Source organism: Phyllopteryx taeniolatus, chromosome 7, assembly GCF_024500385.1.
Source record: "Phyllopteryx taeniolatus isolate TA_2022b chromosome 7, UOR_Ptae_1.2, whole genome shotgun sequence".
NCBI lineage: Eukaryota > Metazoa > Chordata > Actinopteri > Syngnathiformes > Syngnathidae > Phyllopteryx > Phyllopteryx taeniolatus.
Window position 1 is genome coordinate 19,169,712 of NC_084508.1, and position 18,255 is coordinate 19,187,966.

Here is an 18,255-nt window from a genome sequence, read left to right on the forward strand (position 1 = left end):
AAGTGCTATTTAAAAGTACACTAGAGAGTCAACTTTAAACATGAACTGTGAGTTGGAAGTGGGGCAACCCGTTTGTGTGCACACCTAAATATAAAATGCAGCAAAGTGGATGAAAGACTCAAAGGTCACGTTATTGTATTTGCCTGATGTGATTAAAGTTGTAGGTTTCTAAATGGTAATTTAAGTCACCAGTTTGATGGCATCAAAGGAGGAACACACTATCTAAAGGACAACATTATTTGTTAATCAGGTTTATCTGTTTGCTGCTGAGTACACAGCTTTCACATCATAGCACAAATATGATGCTCATGTTAAAAAAGAAAAAGAAACTTGGCAAATTATATGACTGTGTGTTTGAGTTATGAAACACATTTGCAATAAATAATGTGTGTGGAGTGTGTGGAGTGGAGTCTTAACATACATTTTGAGCAATGTTCTGTGTATTTTTCAAAACGGATACATACATGAAGACAACTAAATTATGACACATTAAAGAAGACTATTACTAGTATTTGACACTTATAATTGAAGACTGCAAGTGGGGAAGGGTGATACACTTACGCACCCCAACGTGATGTCATGAGATCTACCAAAAGAGTTGTTATTATTTATACTCCCAGGGAGTATTAGCAGGTTGACACCATCAATTGAATGGCAATTAAGTAATTTTACTTGACAAAAATTTGTACCTTTCCAATGAAAATAATGTTTTTGATTGAAACTGTCAGAGATGTAATAATCTAACCATGTGTGTATTATTGTGGTGGTAGTTTGCAGTGACATAAAACTTCATTGCATCGTCCTGATATTTTAACAAAATCTGGTCACCATATTTAACTTATTTAAGATGAGCAAAGTATGAGAAGCACCCCTTGCAATAACTGCAAAGATAACCGGCAAACCGAGTGTTTGCAAAATTTGGTGAAAAGGGAAAATAAAATATACAGTAACTTCATATTTTTTGAGCAGGGTCTGGGTTTGATCCTATGGGCACCCTGATAAGAAAAAGTGGTACAGCTCAACAATTAAAAGGTTAAAATGAATGTTCCATTAAACTACATTCTGTCAGAGTTCAAGTATCATTTCATTTTAGTTTCCATATTGAATTGTTGTCCAAATCCCCAAAATATATTGTTCTGTCCACTACCCAAAAGGGAAATACATTGTAAAGAAACTTAACTGTAAAGAAAGTGACAAATATACACATTTAAGGAGGTACTGTTGCGCTGCCCTGTGTGTGAGAATAAGATGGCATAATCCTAAAGTGATGTGCCATGTTTTAGAGGTTAAAATAGGCTCAAACTGAGACTAAAATCTACTTAGACTTCCAAATCTAACACCCCTAGGGGAGAGATAAGGTCCTTAACAACCATCTCTGCATGAACACACACACACACACACACACACGCACTTGCATGCGCACACCCACACACACAAACACACACTCCATTTTTGTGAAATTAAAAATATTATTCCACTCTTCTATGTCCTTAACACATATAAATGCCCTTGGAAGCTAAATGTGTCTCCATGTCTCATTGACAGGAAAAGAGATACAGTATAATTGTTGATATTACAGTAGACCAACAGTCTTGCATATTTTTCACAGTTTGGAGATTTTGCCGTGCAACACACAGGTCCAGTTGTCCTTAGTGCAAGCTGTGATAAATGTACTGTCCCTACTGATTTATTGGATTGAGGCAAGGGGTGGAGGAAGTAAATTACACAAGGACAGACATTCATCGACATTGCTTTAGTTTAATATATTTCTTAGAAAAAGCATTATATTACTATATTTTTAAGACATTAAAAAGACTGAAAAAAGTGGGTTTTAATTGTGTTGAGCTCAAATTCAAACAGTCATTACAAGGACACAAAACCCATTTAGTGGTTCAGTTTGACTCGTAAAACTTTTCCACCACAGGCTGTGTAGGTGGAATGGTGACGGTTGCATCAGTTAAATATAGTATCATATCATAACAGCATGACAGTTTAACCCACCAATGAATTCAACACATGATCTTTACTGCTTCCCATGGGCTCACCACCTGTGGGAGCGACCATAGGGGTCAGGTGCAGTGTTAGCTGGGTGGTGGCTGAAGGCGGAGACCTTGGCGATCTGATCCCTGACTATAGAAGCTGGCTCGAGGGAAGTGGAATGTCACCTCTCTGGCAGGGAAGGAGCCCGAGCTGGTGTGTGAGGTCGAGAAGTTCCGACTGGATATAGTCGGGCTCACCTCCACACACGGCTTGGGCTCTGGCACCTGTCCTCTTGAGAGGGGTTGGACTCTCTTCCACTCTGGAGTTGTCCATGGTGAGAGGCGCCGAGTAGGTGTGTGGGTATACTTATTGCCCCCCGGCTCAGCACCTGTACATTGGGATTCACCCCAGTGGACGAGAGGGTATATTGAGTCCGAGTGGAACATGTTCCGCACCTCCATTGCTGAGGCGGCTGACCAGAGCTGTGGCCGTAAAGTGGTCGGTGCCTGTCGTCGGAAACCCCCGACACTAACGGTGAAGGATGGCGTCAAGCTTTAGAAGGAGTCCTATCGTGCCTTTTTGGCCTGTGGGACTCTTGAGGCAGTTGATGGGTACCGGCAGGCCAAGCGAAATGCAGCGTTGGTGTTTGCTGAAACAAAGACCTGGGCGTGGGATGAGTTTGGTGAGGTCATGGAGAAAGACTTCCGGACGGCTTCGAGGAAATTCTGGTCCAGCATCCGGCGTCTCAGCAGGGGGAAAAAGTGCACCATCAACACTGTGCATCGTGGGAATGGGACGCTTCATCAAGCCGTGATCTCCAACTCTCACTGGAGTGGTTTGCAGCCGAGAGTAAAGCGGCTGGGAAGAAAATCAGGACCTGTTAAAGCTACTGCCCCCGCAACCCGACCTCGGATAAGCGGAAGAAAATGGATGGATGGATGATCTGTAATAATATTACAAGAAACACCAGAGTGTTTTTTTACTTTGTAATCAACTTTTATTTAAAATGGTTTGTTTTGTGTTCTGATATTTTAGACTCCAACTTGGATTGCAGGCTTTGGAGGTTTTTTTTAAAGAAGTCATGATTAAATAATGTGAGGTCAGTCGTGGCATTCTGTGCTGCCTCTGCACTCTGACCGGTCAGATCAGCATCAAACAGTGAAATCTACGGGCACAGGACTGGACAGTGAGACACGCACTACCCATAGGATTGGGTAGATACACACACGTGCACGAACATGCACATGCAGCCGCGCGCACACACACACACGCACGCACACCCATTGAGCATTCTGCCTCACGGCATTAGAAATGACTGTTGATAGCACCATTATATAACAGGTTGGGACTACAGGCAGGACATTTAATGGCGTCACACAAAGGAACTATTGACTTAATTAGACAAGAGAGTGCCGATGTTCTGGCTAAGGCACAGATTTAGTGAGGGATTCTTGCAAAGATTGAAATCCTAACGTTTTGTATTCCTTCGATGAAAGCAGGATTTTAGTGGCTTAAGTTTCGAGGAAGCTGCTTCCAGATAGCCGACTGACACAGATGTCAAGGACTGAAATTCATAAAGTGGATTTGCTTGACTTGTCTTGGGCTGTCAGTCAAACAAAATCTACGTTTCTGCTGAGAAAGGAGTTAAACTCACCCGAGGACTTTCTGCAGTCTCTGCACTTTGTGTCTCCTTTTTCTTCTCTTCCTGAGTCAGAGTGTCTTTGAGGTACTCGTTAATCTAAAATGGAGCACAAGCAGGATGAATTTTCCCAGCAAAAGCATGAATATTAATTAAATTAATTTATATATGGTTTTCACGCTAATAATAGTTTGATAAAAAAAAAAAAAGATAGTCTAAATATACAGTCAGGTCCATAAATATTAGGATATCGACATCATTTTCTTTTTGGCTTTAGATACCACTACAATGGATTTGAAATTTAACAAACTAGATGTGCTTTAACTGCAGACTTTCAGCTTTAATTTGAGGGTATTTACTTCAAAATCAGGTGCAAACGTTACAACAATTTGTGTACACTATATTGCCAAAACGTATTCACTCACCTGTCTTGACATGAATTTAAGTGATATCCCATTCTTAATCCATATTGTTAAATATGACATGTCTACCTTCTGCAGTTATAACAGTTATAAACTCTTCTGGGAAGGTTTTCCACAAGGTTTAGGAGTGTGTTCATGGGAATTTATGACCATTTTCCCAGAAGCACATTTGTGAGGTTATACACTGATGTTGGACAAGAAGGCCTGGCTCTCAGTCTGCGCTCTAATTCATCCAAAAGTGTTCTATAAGGTTTAGGTCAGGATTGTGCAGGCCAGTCAACTTCATCCACATCAAACTCTCTCATCCATGTCTTTATGAACCTTGATTGGTGCACTGATGCATAGTCATGTTGGAACACGAAGGTGCCATCTCCAAATTGTTCCCACAAAATTGGAAATGTCCAAAATATCAGTGAAAGGAACTCTGAATGCGTCAGCATACCAAGAGATTTTGGACAGTCAGACAGTTTGGAGATTAACCCTTCCTCTTCCAACAGGTTTGTGCACCAGTGCACAAAGCAAGGTCCAAAAAGACATGGATGAGAGAATTTGGTATGGATGAACTCGACTGGCCTGCAGAGTCCTGCCCTCAACCCAATAGAACACCTCTGGGTTCATTTCAAGTGGACAGTGCATGAGCCAGGCCTTCTCATCCAACATCACTACGTCACCCCACAAATATACTCCTGGAAGAATGGGCAAAGGTTCCCATAAACTCACTCCTAAACCTTGTTGAAAGCCTTCCCACAAGAGCTGAAGCTGTTACAGCTGCAAAGGCTAGACCAACTTCATATTAAACCAAATTGATTTAGAATGGGAAATCACTTAAAATCATCTGAGTCAGGGCAGGTGAGCAAATACCTTTGGCAATATACTGTATGTGTCATGGTCTGTGTTTTGGTTTGGGTTGTGTTTAGTTTTGTTCCATGTTTTCCTGTGTTCCATGTTTGTCGTGTGCTCATTAGGTTGTTGTGTCCACCTGTTCTCGTCTACTTTGTGTCGACCAATCAACTCTCTCCAGCCACTCGTGTCTTGTCCAGGTGTTCCTCGTTGTCTCGTCAATTTGTTTGTATTTAGTTCCCTGGTTTCTTTCAGTCCTTGTCGGTTCATTGTCGTTGTCACATGTCTTGCCATGTCATTGTCGTTCAGGTATTTCACCAGTCATGTCTTGTTTCTTGTTTTGGGTTCACTCAAGTGTTTCTTTGTTACTTTGTGTTTAGATTTTGGACTTTGTTAATTTAGCATTTAGACTTTTTCCTGATCTTTGTTTTCATTTGTTTTTGGAATTAAATATTATTATTTTGAGATTCCCGCACTCCTGCCTTGCCTCCCTGCTTCCCTGCAATTGGGTCCACCATGTTCTTGCCTTGCGTTCCTCGCCTTCGCCCTAACCACGTACGTGACAGAATGAACCGACCAGAACAGGACCCAGCGGGAAGAACATGGCGTCACCCTGGATGCCACCAAACTGCCTCCCTCCTGCCATCCATACCTACCCTCCTCCAGTAAGCCCTATCGTTCAGTCTTTTCTGTCCTTTTCCTCGGGTCCCCCCACTTGTCCTAGTTATTCACCATGCCCTACTATTTTACATCCACATGTTTCTTTTGATTCTGATTTTTCTGATTGTGAAGATGGCCCTGATTTAGTTAACCTCCTATCTGATTCTGACTCTGACACAGATTTAGATTTTTCTGGTTCCTTCCCTAGTTTATCCCGTCCTCGTCCGTTTTTGTCACGTCTCCCCGTTTCCAACCCCAGTGAGTCCAAATCCTTTCCCTCTGACCTTTTCTTGGGCACCCGTTTGGCCATCTACCCGGGACCGCCGCGTGGTGGCCAACTGAGGCGCCCAAGTAAAGGTCAAGTTTTGCCCCCTCGTTTTTTCCCCCCTGTTCACAAGTCACTTGATTTTTCACCTGTTCCCACACGTTGTTCCACGGCTCCAATTAAGTCACGTCTAGCCAAACCTGCCCCCAAGCCATGTTCAGTACCAGCCATTTTTCCTAGTTCACCTTCCCGAGACCTTGTGCACTCTTCCACTCCCGTACCCTCTACTCCCAAACCTCAATGGCGGCAGGCTGAGGAAGCGACTGCAGCTCCCGTTCCGGCTCCTCGGCAGCTGCGCCAGGCTCCCGTTCCGGCTCCTCGGCAGCTGCGCCAGGCTCCCGTTCCGGCTCCTCGGCAGCTGCGCCAGGCTCCCGTTCCGGCTCCTCGGCAGCTGCGCCAGGCTCCCGCTACCCGGTTTTAAGTTTTCGGAGACTTTTATTGTGAAATACAATATCAGATCTTCATCAAACCTCTGTTAATGGAGTCCTTGGTGGTCTGTCACACAGATCTGGACTTGTTTTGCGATACCAATGGGATTATGTTGGGGTGGCTTTGGCTCAGTAGGTAGAACAGGTTCGAATCCCTGCTACGACTGTCCGCATGTCGAAGTGTCCTTAGGCCAGACACTGAACCCTAATTTGCTCCCAGTGGGCCTGGCAGCAGTCGCCCATTAGTTTATGAATGTGTGTGTGAATGTGAGGCTTTGTAAGCGCTTTGGGCACTGTGATGATGTAGATAAAGTGCTATATAAGTGCAGTCCATTTACCATTTATTTTTCCTAAGATATCAAATAAACTACATTTTTAATGTATCTCAAGATTCAAATTAACTTTGCTGGTTGCATTCCTTAACCGAAGAGCACTAACGTCCGTATTATTGGGAAGCTTTTATTTTAAAGGTGGCTATCGCCGCGAGTTGGCGACCTATTTCTGTGATGCTGAGTATGAACAAAATTAGGGGTGGCTGGCTTGACTGCTATTTTACGCGTGGAGGTTGGCTTGACCGCAGTCGAAAACTGCACCTACGAAGAGACACGCTTACGAAGCACAGCTTAAACTGCAAGTTATCAGTTACGCGGAGGAACATGGGAATCGAGCAGCCGCGAGAGAATTCAAGATCAACGAATCCATGGTTTGCAAGTGGAGGAAGCAGGAAAATGAGCTTCGCCAAATCAAGAAGACTAAGCTGAGTTTCCGTGAAAAAAAAAGAAAAACAAAATGCGGAAACAAGGTTGGAATCAACTCGGGCAATGGATTAACCGCTGGACATCGGTGTAAACGAGGTGTTCATAGTGAAGTTGCGAGCGCCGTGGGAGCGATGGATGACAGATGGTGAACATAGGTTTACTAAGACTAGGAGGCAGCCCCGGGCGAGTTACGCCACAATTTGTGAATGGATTGTGGATGCTTGGGATAACGTCTGCTTGCACTGTTGTTCGAGCTTTCGTAAAAACCGGCATAATTTCTGAGGAGCCGCACGGCAACGAGACTGACTCGAACCTGGCGTCTTTGATTGAGAACTTGCCCAGCTGTTTATTCCGGATACAGAACATGAGGACTTTGATGGATTTTGTGGATGAGGATTGATAAAAAAATAACGTGAGTACATTGTTAAACACTTCAATAAAGTACAACCGAACTCAGTTTTGCTCCCGCTGCCTTTTTAAAAACATTGTTTTAGCGTGCATGCATGCTACCGTATGTTTTAAGCTAGCGTATGTTTTACCATGACTGCGCCCAATAATACAGTGCGCCTTATGTATGTGTTAAATACAGAAATAGACCCCGTAACTGAGACTGCACCTTTTAATACGGTGCACCCTATGGTCATGAAAATACGCTACTCGGATAAAACCCACGCATGCACAGGGAGAACATGCAAACTCCATACAGGAGGGGTCTGATTTGAAGCCGGGTCCTCAGAACTGTGAAGCAGATGTGCTAATCAGTCGTCCACCATGCCGCCACGGGAGAAATTAACAATCATAAATCAAACTTTCACTTTTTAATACTAGGTTGCAAATCCTTTGCAGTCAATTACAGCTTAATGACTGGAACGCACAGACATCACCAGACGCTGGATTTCACCTCCGCTGATTCTCTGCTAGGCCTTTACTTCAACTGTCTTCAGTTCCTGCTCGTTCTTGAGGCATATTTCCTTCAGTTTTGTCTTGAGCAAGTGAAATGCATGCTCAATCGGTTTCTGGTCAGGTGAGGTGGGTCACTTGGCGCCTGCATAACCACCAATCCACTTCTTTGCCTTGAGAAAACTCTTGTTGCTTTCAAAATATGCTTTGGGTCATTGTCCATCTGCTCTATCCCTCTATGCACCCTTGTTCGGTTCATTTCAAATCGATTGTGGTGGTGTTACACAAACTGGACAACTATTTGGTACAATTGCACAACCTAATGAGATCCAGTATAAGAACTCTCGGATAGACCATAATGATGCATATAATTAATAATATCCATTGCATAGAAGAACTTACAAACAGGGAGTAGAGTCAGTACAGTAATTACCAAGTCTTCTATATTTGCATTGCAAGTCCAACAGTATTCCTACAATTAATAAATGGACTACATTCTGAAAAAGTAAAAGAATAGGGAGCCTCTAAGGAGAATTGGCTACTTGACAGCAAACAGCAATTTAGAGTCTTCAATTAACCTACCATGCATGTTTTTGGGATGTGGGAGGAAACCGGAGTGCCCGGAGAAAACCCACGCAGGCACGGGGGGAACATGCAAACTCCACACAGGCGGGGTCGGGGATTGAAGACCAGACATCATCCATCCATTTTCTGAGCCGTTTCTCCTCACTAGGGTCGCGGCCGTGCTGGAGCCTATCCCAGCTATCATCGGGCAGGAGGTGGGGTACACCCTGAACTGACTTATACTCCAGTGCGACTTATATATGTTTTTTCCTTCTTTATTATGCATTTTTTGGCTGGTGCGATTTATACTCCGCAGCGACTTATAGTCCGGAAAATACGGTACTCATTCAAAGAGATGCATTATTAGAGACTTTCTTCAGACACACTGGGGTTTTGGCTACCTCCCATCAAATCAAATTATAAATTAATTAGACTAAATCCAGACTTTGGACATCGAAATGTGTATGTTTTCTTATCTCAGCTTCATACTGTTTTAACTTTACTCATCTACTAATCTGGTGAATTTTAGACCTCTGGAATGCAAGTGCACTCCACTGGTGAGCCATATGTCTGACCAGCAGGAATATATAACAGTGTGTGTGTGCGTGTGTGCGTGTGTGTGTGTGCGCGTGTGTGTGTGTGCGCGTGCGTGTGTGTGCGCGTGCGTGTGTGCGCGCGTGCGTGTGTGCACGTGCACGTGCGTGTGCCGTGCACGGTGCACGTGCGTGTGTGCACGTGCACGTGTGCACGTGCGTGTGCACGTGCACGTGTGCCGTGCGTGTGCACGTGCGTGCGTGCGTGTGTGCACGTGCGTGCGTGCACGTGTGGCTTTCATGGCAAGTGTTCAATATGGTTGATTTCTTGCATTCGTGGCACAGTAACAAAAACATACTGGCTACTTATTTTTTAGTGCAGTACTGTGATTACTGCATTATTGTGGCTATAACTTTTTGCACATAGACAAGTTAATACTGTCTCCCACCAACCTTGTTGATCCAGGTGGTGACGGCATCCTCTGTGTCGTATGGCATTTCCTCTTCAGAGTAGCAGGATGAATACTGCCGAATGCTGACCATCACCTTCTCCACAATCAAAGTGTCCACTGAGTACGCCATCATCAGAGAGTCGATCATTGCCAGATGGGCACTCTGCAAAAAGAAGAATTGGAGGGTGAATTAAATTTTAGCATCACTTGTATCAGGGTGCTAGGCTGTGTTATTCATGAGTGAGAAGGTAAACACAAGTTCATTATGTTAAAAGGTTTTTCAGATATTTTGACAGTTTCCTGAGGCTTTTATCCATGGAGTGACTAACAGACAAAACTTTTGCCTAAAATCAGTTATATTATTTTCCAAAATGTTTTTGAACATCTAAACAACTTCTGTCTAAATCAAGACCCAAAACTGAATTTGTGTTGTTTAACAATTTTTCAAAAATAGATATAATTGTAAGGAGGACTAGAGAGTCTTAAGCGTAAATGTGAAACTATCCACAGTCTAATGCTCTCTTGCACTGTAGCTGTTGCCTTGAAAACAAATGGATCCAACTAAGCCTAAAATACCCAGTTTGCCTAACTTAAACAGTTTAGCCAATAGGAGCGACATTAAATATACTGTATGCTGTAGTTCTTTCAATCATGTGACTGGAATTTTTAAAATAAGTCAGTGACATAAGAGAAGGCTGTAAAATTCAGAAAACTTATTTTCATTAACTAGTCAACTTATTTGACAAATGAGAAAGCAGTTATATTTCCTTGCTTTCCAAATGAAACTACTTTTTTTGGGCCTGCAAAGAGAAGACAGTTTCTACATGTAGTTGCCTTAATGTGATTGAGTAGTGGTTAAAACCTACCTCTTGAGGCCAATAAACACTGCATTTTGCACGATGTGCATTTATTAGAGAACTATTTGGATCTCTTTCAATATTTCATTGTTGTGCTTGTGGTGTTGGGTGTGCTATACCGTATTTGTTGTCGCTGATGTTGTTACTGGATACCAGAATTTCCAACTGGATCAATACATTTCAAGTCTACTTTGTGACACAAGCCTAGCATTACTTCCCTAAATTTAGCTAAATATACAATGTCTGTCAGTTGAGCAAAATTTAAGAGTATGGTTTCACTGTGTAGTCAGTTTTCTCTGTGATGTTGAATGCTTTAGTGTAAAGCTAAATTTGGAGTCTGTGGCAACCCAGCAGCAAACCAATCCCATTTAATAATAGACTGCCAAGATGTTTCTTCTTCGCCTTTATTGAGTCTGTCTAAGCACTGGGGAAATCTTCCCCTGAGAAACACCAACAAACCAATACAAACAAGTCATGTTATCAGTTACAGCTACATTTATTGTGGCTGTAGGAACAATAAACGATCAACTCCAGGCAAGTCCAATCAGAATGTGATTTTATTCCTCAGAGGCTATTTCCCTCTTTCATCTGATCTCCTCTCAGGAGCAATCTCCCGATATTGATTTAATCCTGCTGTGGTCTGAGGACATAAAATGTCAACAAGGAGAACCAATGTTATTTAACTTGACCACAGACCTACAGTTCTTAATTAATTCAGTGCGACCAGGGCATTGGGAAGGAGAATGGTCAATGTAGCAGCACAAGTCCTTCCCAGGATTAGAATATATCCATCAGCCACAACATAAGGTACATATGCAAATTCTAATGTGATTAATAGAAATTCACTGTACAATATTTATTATCCTGGCTATTTCATTCAGCCCTGCAATTGGCTGGTAACCTGTCAGGTTATACCCCACTTCTAATCCAAGGTCAGCTGGGATAGGCTCCAGCTCACCTTCAACCCTATCCATCCAACATCTATCCATCCATCCATTTTCTACCGCTTATCCGAGGTCGGGTCGCGGGGGCAGTAGCTTTAGCATGGACGCCCAGACTTCGCTCTCCCCGGCCACTTCCTCCAGCTCTTCCGAGGGGATCCCGAGGCGTTCCCAGGCCAGCCGAGAGACGTAGTCTCTCCAGCGTGTCCTGGGTCGTCCCCGGGGTCTCTTCCCGGTTGGATGTGCCCGGAACACCTAAACCGGGAGGCATCCGGGAGGCATCTGAATCAGGCATCTGAATCAGGCATCTGAATCAGCCCGGACACCCTGCGGAGCAACTTATTTCGGCCCCTTGTATCTGGGATCTTGTTCTTTGGTCACAACCCACAGCTCGTGACCATAGGTGAGGGTAGGAATGTAGATCGAGCGGTAAATCGAGAGCTTCGCCTTTCGGCTTTGTCCTTCTTTACCACAACGGACCATACAAAGTCCGCATCACTGCAGACGCTGCACCGATCCGCCTGTCGATCTCCCGTTCCATTCTTCCCTCACTCGTGAACAAGACCCCAAGATTCTTGAACTCTTCCACTTGGGGCAGGACCTCATCCCTAACCCAGAGAGGGCACGCCACACTTTTCCGACTGAGGACCACGGTCTCAGATTTGGAGGTGCTGATTCTCATCCCAGCCGCTTCACACTCAGCTGCGAACCGCTCTAGTGAGAGTTGGAGATCACGGCTTGATGAAGCGAACAGAACCACATCATATGCAAAAAGCAGGGATGCAATTCTGAGGACACGAAACCGGACCCCCTCTACGCCTCGGCTGCACCTAGAAATTCTGTCCATAAAAGTTATGAACAGAATCGGTGACAAAGGGCAGCCTTGGCGGAGTCCAACCCTCACCGGAAACGAGTCCGACTTACAGCCGGCAATGCGGACCAAGCTCTGACACCGGTCGTGTCGTGTCAAACAGCCCGCATCAGTGGGTTCGGTACCCCATACTCCCAAAGCACCCACCACAGGACTCCACGAGGGACACGGTCGAACACCTTCTCCAAGTCCACAAAACACATGTAGACTGGTTGGGCGAACTCCCATGCACCCTCGAGGACCCTGCCGAGGTTTTAGAGCTGGTTCACTGTTCCACGGCCAGGATGAAAACCACACAGCTCCTCCTGAATCTGAGATTTGACTTCCCAACGGACCCTCCTCTCCAGCACCCGTGAATAGACCTTACCAGGGAGGCTGAGGAGTGAGATCCCCCTGTAGTTGGAACACACCCGCCGGTCCCCCTTCTTAAAAAGGGGGACTACCACCCCAGTCAGCCAATCCTGAGGCACTGTCCCCGATGTCCACGCGATGTTCCAGAGGCGTGTCAACCAGGACAGCCCCACAACATCCAGAGCCTTTAGGAACTCTGAGCGAATCTCATCCACCCCTGGGGCCTTGCCACCAAGGAGCTTTTTAACCACCTCGGTGACCTCAACCCCAGAGATAGGAGAGTCCGCCTCAGAGAACCCAGATTCTGCTTCCTCATGGGAAGGCGTGTCGGTGGAGTTGAGGAGGTCTTCGAAGTATTTTCCCCACCGACTCACAACGTCCCGAGTCGAGGTCAGCAGCGCTCCATCCCTATTATACACAGTGTTGGTGGTGCACTGCTTTCTCCTCCTGTGACGCCGTATGGTGGATCAGAATTTCCTCGAAGCCATCCGGAAGTCTTTTTCCATGGCCTCACCGAACTCCTCCCATGCCCGGGTTTTTGCCTCAGCGACCACCAAAGCTGCATTCCGCTTGGCCAGCCGGTACCCATCAGCTGCCTCCGGAGTCTCTCAGGCCAAAAAAGCCCGATAGGATTCCTTCTTCAGCTTGACAGCATCCCTCACCTTTGTTGTCCACCAACCGGTTCGTGGATTGCCGCCACGATAGGTACCGACTACCTTACGGCCACAGCTCCGGTTGGCGGCCTCGGCAATAGAGGCGCGGAACATGGTCCACTCGGACTCAATGTCCCCCGCCTCCCCCGAGACGTGGGTGACGTTCTGCCGGAGGTGGGAGTTGAAACTCCTTCTGACAGGGGATTTGTCATCATTGATGACATAACCCTAACTCCATACAGTTTTTGTCAACCTTTTAAGAATATTTAGTGATTGTTCCCCTTCCAAAGCAAGAAATTCAATCACAGCTCTCTGCTTCTGACGGGCATTCAACAATGACATAATTTCCACAATGGCTGACAGGGAGAGGAAAGGCTTGAACAATTTCTTTAAAATAAACCTTCAAACAAGTATTTAAACTGCAAACTGTGAACACCCATTCATCCATTTTCTGTACGGCTTATCCTCACTAGGGTCACGAGTGAGGCTGGAGCCTATCCCGGCTATCTTCGGGCGAGAGGCGGGAACACCCTGAACTGGTCGCCAGCCAGTTGCAGGGCACATATAAACAAACAACCATTCGCACTCACATTCACACCTATGAGCAATTTAGAGTCTTCAATTAACCTACTACGCATGTTTTTGGGATGTGGAAGGAAACCGGAGTACCCTGAGAAAACCCACGCAGGCATGGGGAGAAAATGCAAACTCCACGCAGGTGGGGCCAGGATTTTAACCCCGGTCCGCAGAACTGTGAGCAGATGTGCTAACCAGTCATTCACCATGCCACCCACTGTGAACATTTCTGGAAAAAAAGCAATTCTTAGTAGGTTAAATTAAACTGGGCTCATTACTTTTCGACTATTCCTCGTAAATTGTAGTTGCTGTGTACTCTGCATCACCACTGCTGGTCGACCAATAATACAGCTCGCACAGGTAGTATAGGTGATCCAAGGCTGCCATGGCAATTTCAAAGAGGTTAATGTTAAAGTTACCGCATGGTGTTTCTTTAACGCATTTGACATATGTAGAGCTGTAAATGGATTAACTGAGTGAGAGTTGCACTGAAAGAAAGAAGAACAGACAGGGAAAGATCAGCTGACTATGTGGAAATGTCAGATGAAAGCTAGAGGCAAGAAAAATAGCTTCTGTATTTAGATGCATATTTACCCACAGAAAATTTGTAGTAAGGGCTTTTCCTCTGTGATATGAATTGACATCATGCGGGATAACCTTTGGATTAGCTGAATGCATATGCTGCTTGCAGCTATAAATTACTTCATCTTCACATGCATATACACTGAATATATTGAACACATCTGCCCAGTGTGCCGTGTTTTCATTAACTAGTGGTGGAATCAAACACTTTACTTAGGAAAAAAAGATGGCTGTAAAGAGAGGACGTTTTGCCAAATGTTGCAACTATAAAACCAATCTTCCCATTGCTTATGTTTATTTGTATTTATTTATCTTATTAGACACTTTTTGATGTATAATTTCCCAACATTTACAAACATACACCTTTTTGGCTTTCCTCTTTTGCATCCTTTCACACTGTTTCCCACTGAAAAGTCATGTTCTTACTGTCTGAAATCTGATCAACGCCACAATCTTGATCAACACCACATAAAAAAAGGTGTATTTTATTTTCTCCTATTGACTAAAATCTATTTAACTAAGGTCAAAACATAATTAAGCCTTCCCAGAAGAGTGGATGCTGTCGTTTATGCGATGTACAGTAGTTCACTACATCAAATGGCAGTAGGCCCTTGAAACTCAGTGAGTTCTAAGCTGCAAACTATGCTGATTACAGCATCATTTCTATTCAAGTTCAAGGGTATCCTGTGAGGAAACGAACCAACTGAACCAAGTAGTGATATACTGCAGTGCAGTCCCCTGGCCATCTTTTCGGCTGAAAGACTTACAGTTTTAAATATAGAGTAAAATGTAAAAAAAAAAAATCTGGTGCGTTTGGTTTCACAGCCCTCCCATTCAGGGCAGTAGGCACCATGCCGCGGCCAAAGGTTTAAATTAGAATCTGTCAAGCTTCAAGTAACTTCATGCACCCTCAGCTGGACATGGAAAAGTACTCAGCTGCCTCCATCTCTTATCGGCAATGAAGGTCACAATGAGGACATTTTATCTGCAGTATTTTACAACACTAAAATGACCAGCAGCAGTTTATTTTATACTTAGTGGGGTCTCACAATAACGCTTAAAAATGTTTAATTATGCAAACTGATTGAAAAAAAAAAGTTATCTGCATAATGTATATATTTTAGCCAAAAAGTTCCAATACCCCAGTGTGCTATACATGCTAAGCAATGGGTCTGGAGAACATAGTGGAGTATTATTTTCATTTCCAAATGCAACCGCAAAGGACGAAAACTCAGACTATTTTACACTATAAAGACAATAGAATTAGGACACCTGGTCATTATGCTGATAGAAAGTTAAACTGGCAGAAGATTTTCAAGATTTGGCAGTGAAGAGAATTATTTAACAAGTCTTGGTTGAATGAAGAATTATGATTTCAGAGATTAAGAAGTACAATCCCAGACTGATTAAAAACTGTGTTTTACCACTTTACTCCACTTAGTGTAGTCATTAGTAATCACAGCCCTGACTGCAAATGAATGCAACTATTCCTGTTAGTCAGCTGCCTGTATGTGTTTAACAGCCAAATTGCCTGCAAAGACATTTACCGATATAAACATGTCGAAGTCATCCAAGTGTGATGTTGTTTAGCTATTATGCCGGATGAATTGTACTGCAAATGCATTTTCTCACTATGAGAATTAAGTTAAAATGTTAGTAGCCTTCAACCAAAATCTTCAGCTGACTGCCAAAGACTGACATTTTATTTGATACAATCTGGGATGAGTATTCAGTCTAAATTTAAATGTGATCATGTCCCTGTTTGAAAGTTCTGTTAAAGATTACCTGCAGTTCCTTTAGCGGCCTGCCAAAGTGTGCGCTTACAGATACAGAAACTGTGGTCTGGAATCACCTATGGGATGGGGCTTTTAGCAGTATCCAGTCACTATGTGTTCCAAAAGAACACTGAAATTATGTAGGAGCCAAGTTAATCATAGAAGACAGGATAACCACAGCAGTGCCTGCAATTATACCCAGACTCAAAATACTAATAACAATAGGAAAATGTTGCTTGTGCTGTACAAATGTGAGCATAAATGTAGCCACGCTTATCACAAACTGACACATCTGACTAATTACGTCTTCAAAGTAATTTAGAACTTAGAGTACATATTGTGTCCTGGCAAGTAGTTTTTCCCAATGACTCAAATGTCATATTTTACTATATTATGCTGTCATCTTCAGTCTGTAACCGCAACCGTATCATTTCCTCTATGCATTGGGAAAAAAAATCTTCAAGTAATAATAAAGTGATATATAATATTGTAATTAATACTGTACCTTTTAATGAAGAAAAAAATCTAATTAAAGTAATAACAATTCTACTCAATTAAAAGTATTGTTAGTATAAAAATAGAATCATTTCATTCCTTACTGATTAGGTGTTATTAGCTTCACCAAGCCTTGTGAATTGGATATATATAACAAGAAGGTGGATATTTTGTATAAGTGTGTAAGACAAAGATAACTTTAAAACACTTTTTGAATTCTATGTACTGATTTTCTTCACGGCTTATCCTATTCAGGGTCACGTCAAAAGCCAAAGCCTATCCCAGGTGATGTTGGAAGACAGGCTGACAACATCCTGGACTGGTCGCCAGCCAATAAAAGGATGATTGTGAAGAGCACATTGAGTGGGAATTAATCCCATGTCAACTGCGTAAAAGTCAGTTATGCGAACCACTACAAAAGACAATTAACAGGATGATCTCTAGAATTACAATTTTTCCGCTGATACAGAAGAATACAGGAAATAGAACAAAACATCAAATTACCAGATTAATTTCATTGCCTTTTTTTTAATACAGTGACTTGTAAACATTAAATATAGATATCAATATGGGTAAACACATGCATCAGCATGACCATCCATCAAAAATAAACATTTAGCTATTTATACCATGGAACTAGAATTACAATTATAATCTGGATTGTCATTGAAAGGTGGTGTGTTATTCAAACACCTAAGGGCAAATGCTTGAGAGGATACCAAACCATAGATTCTTAGTATGAGCCTTGGTAGACCTCACTAGGGGGCGATTTCATCTGAAAACAAAGTCTCCTAGTTCACAAGGGAAGACAATCTGCTTCACAATGGTACAACAGCAGTTCTACCCAAACCCACAAACAGATGAAGCATTTTCATCCATCCATCCATCCATCCATTTCCTGAGCCGCTTATCCTCACAAGAGTCGCGGGTGTGCTGGAGCCTATCCCAGCTATCATCGGGCAGGAGGCGGGGTACACCCTGAACTGGTTGCCAGCCAATCGCAGGGCACATATAAACAAACAACCATTCACACTCACATTCACACCTACGGGCGATTTAGTCTTCAATTAACCTACCATGCATGTTTTTGGGATGTGGGAGGAAACCGGAGTGCCCGGAGAAAACCCACGCAGGCACGGGGAGAACATGCAAACTCCACACAGGTGGGGCCGGGAATTGAATGTAGCATGCTCAATACAATAAATATCAAGGTAGTAATAAATCATATCTGTTATAATCTTAAAAAATAGCAGGCTACAGTTGTGAGCACATTGTTGTGTAAAATGCACACTGCCTACCCATCCATACTGCGTTGTCCTGGAGTTGCCGCTGGCACTGAGCACAACGTGCTGGCTGTGACTTCACTCAGGCTGACAAGAACAGTGAGTACTCGGATCGGCTTCCCTTCTACCCTGCTGCTTCCACATATCTTTGTGCATTAGAACAATTGTAGAATAAAAAACAGTAATAAGGACACTGGACATCAGTTTAATCTTGAGACAAATTATTTACTGCCTGTCGTTCCTGTTCGTGTAGGGGAGCGCAAAAGCATCTTAGAATTTCTGCTTAGCCTCTAGATTATGTTTTCTAGAATCCAACATGTCACAATTCTTTGGCTTGGTGCTTACAGTTCCACCCCCATCATACACAGTG

The 18,255-nt window shown here is 43.4% G+C and overlaps 1 protein-coding gene across 2 annotated transcripts in view; it reads right to left on the bottom strand.

The window, feature by feature from the left end:
- camsap2a (calmodulin regulated spectrin-associated protein family, member 2a) overlaps positions 1-18,255 on the bottom strand; it is a 46,430-nt gene that overhangs the window by 21,174 nt on the left and 7,001 nt on the right. For both annotated transcript variants that reach the window (XM_061779903.1, XM_061779902.1), the window contains exons 3-4: positions 9,503-9,664; positions 3,635-3,718 (exon numbers count right to left, since the gene is read on the bottom strand). In XM_061779903.1, coding sequence (XP_061635887.1) covers positions 3,635-3,718; positions 9,503-9,664 — 246 coding nt within the window. The remainder of the gene's footprint in view (positions 1-3,634; positions 3,719-9,502; positions 9,665-18,255) is intronic.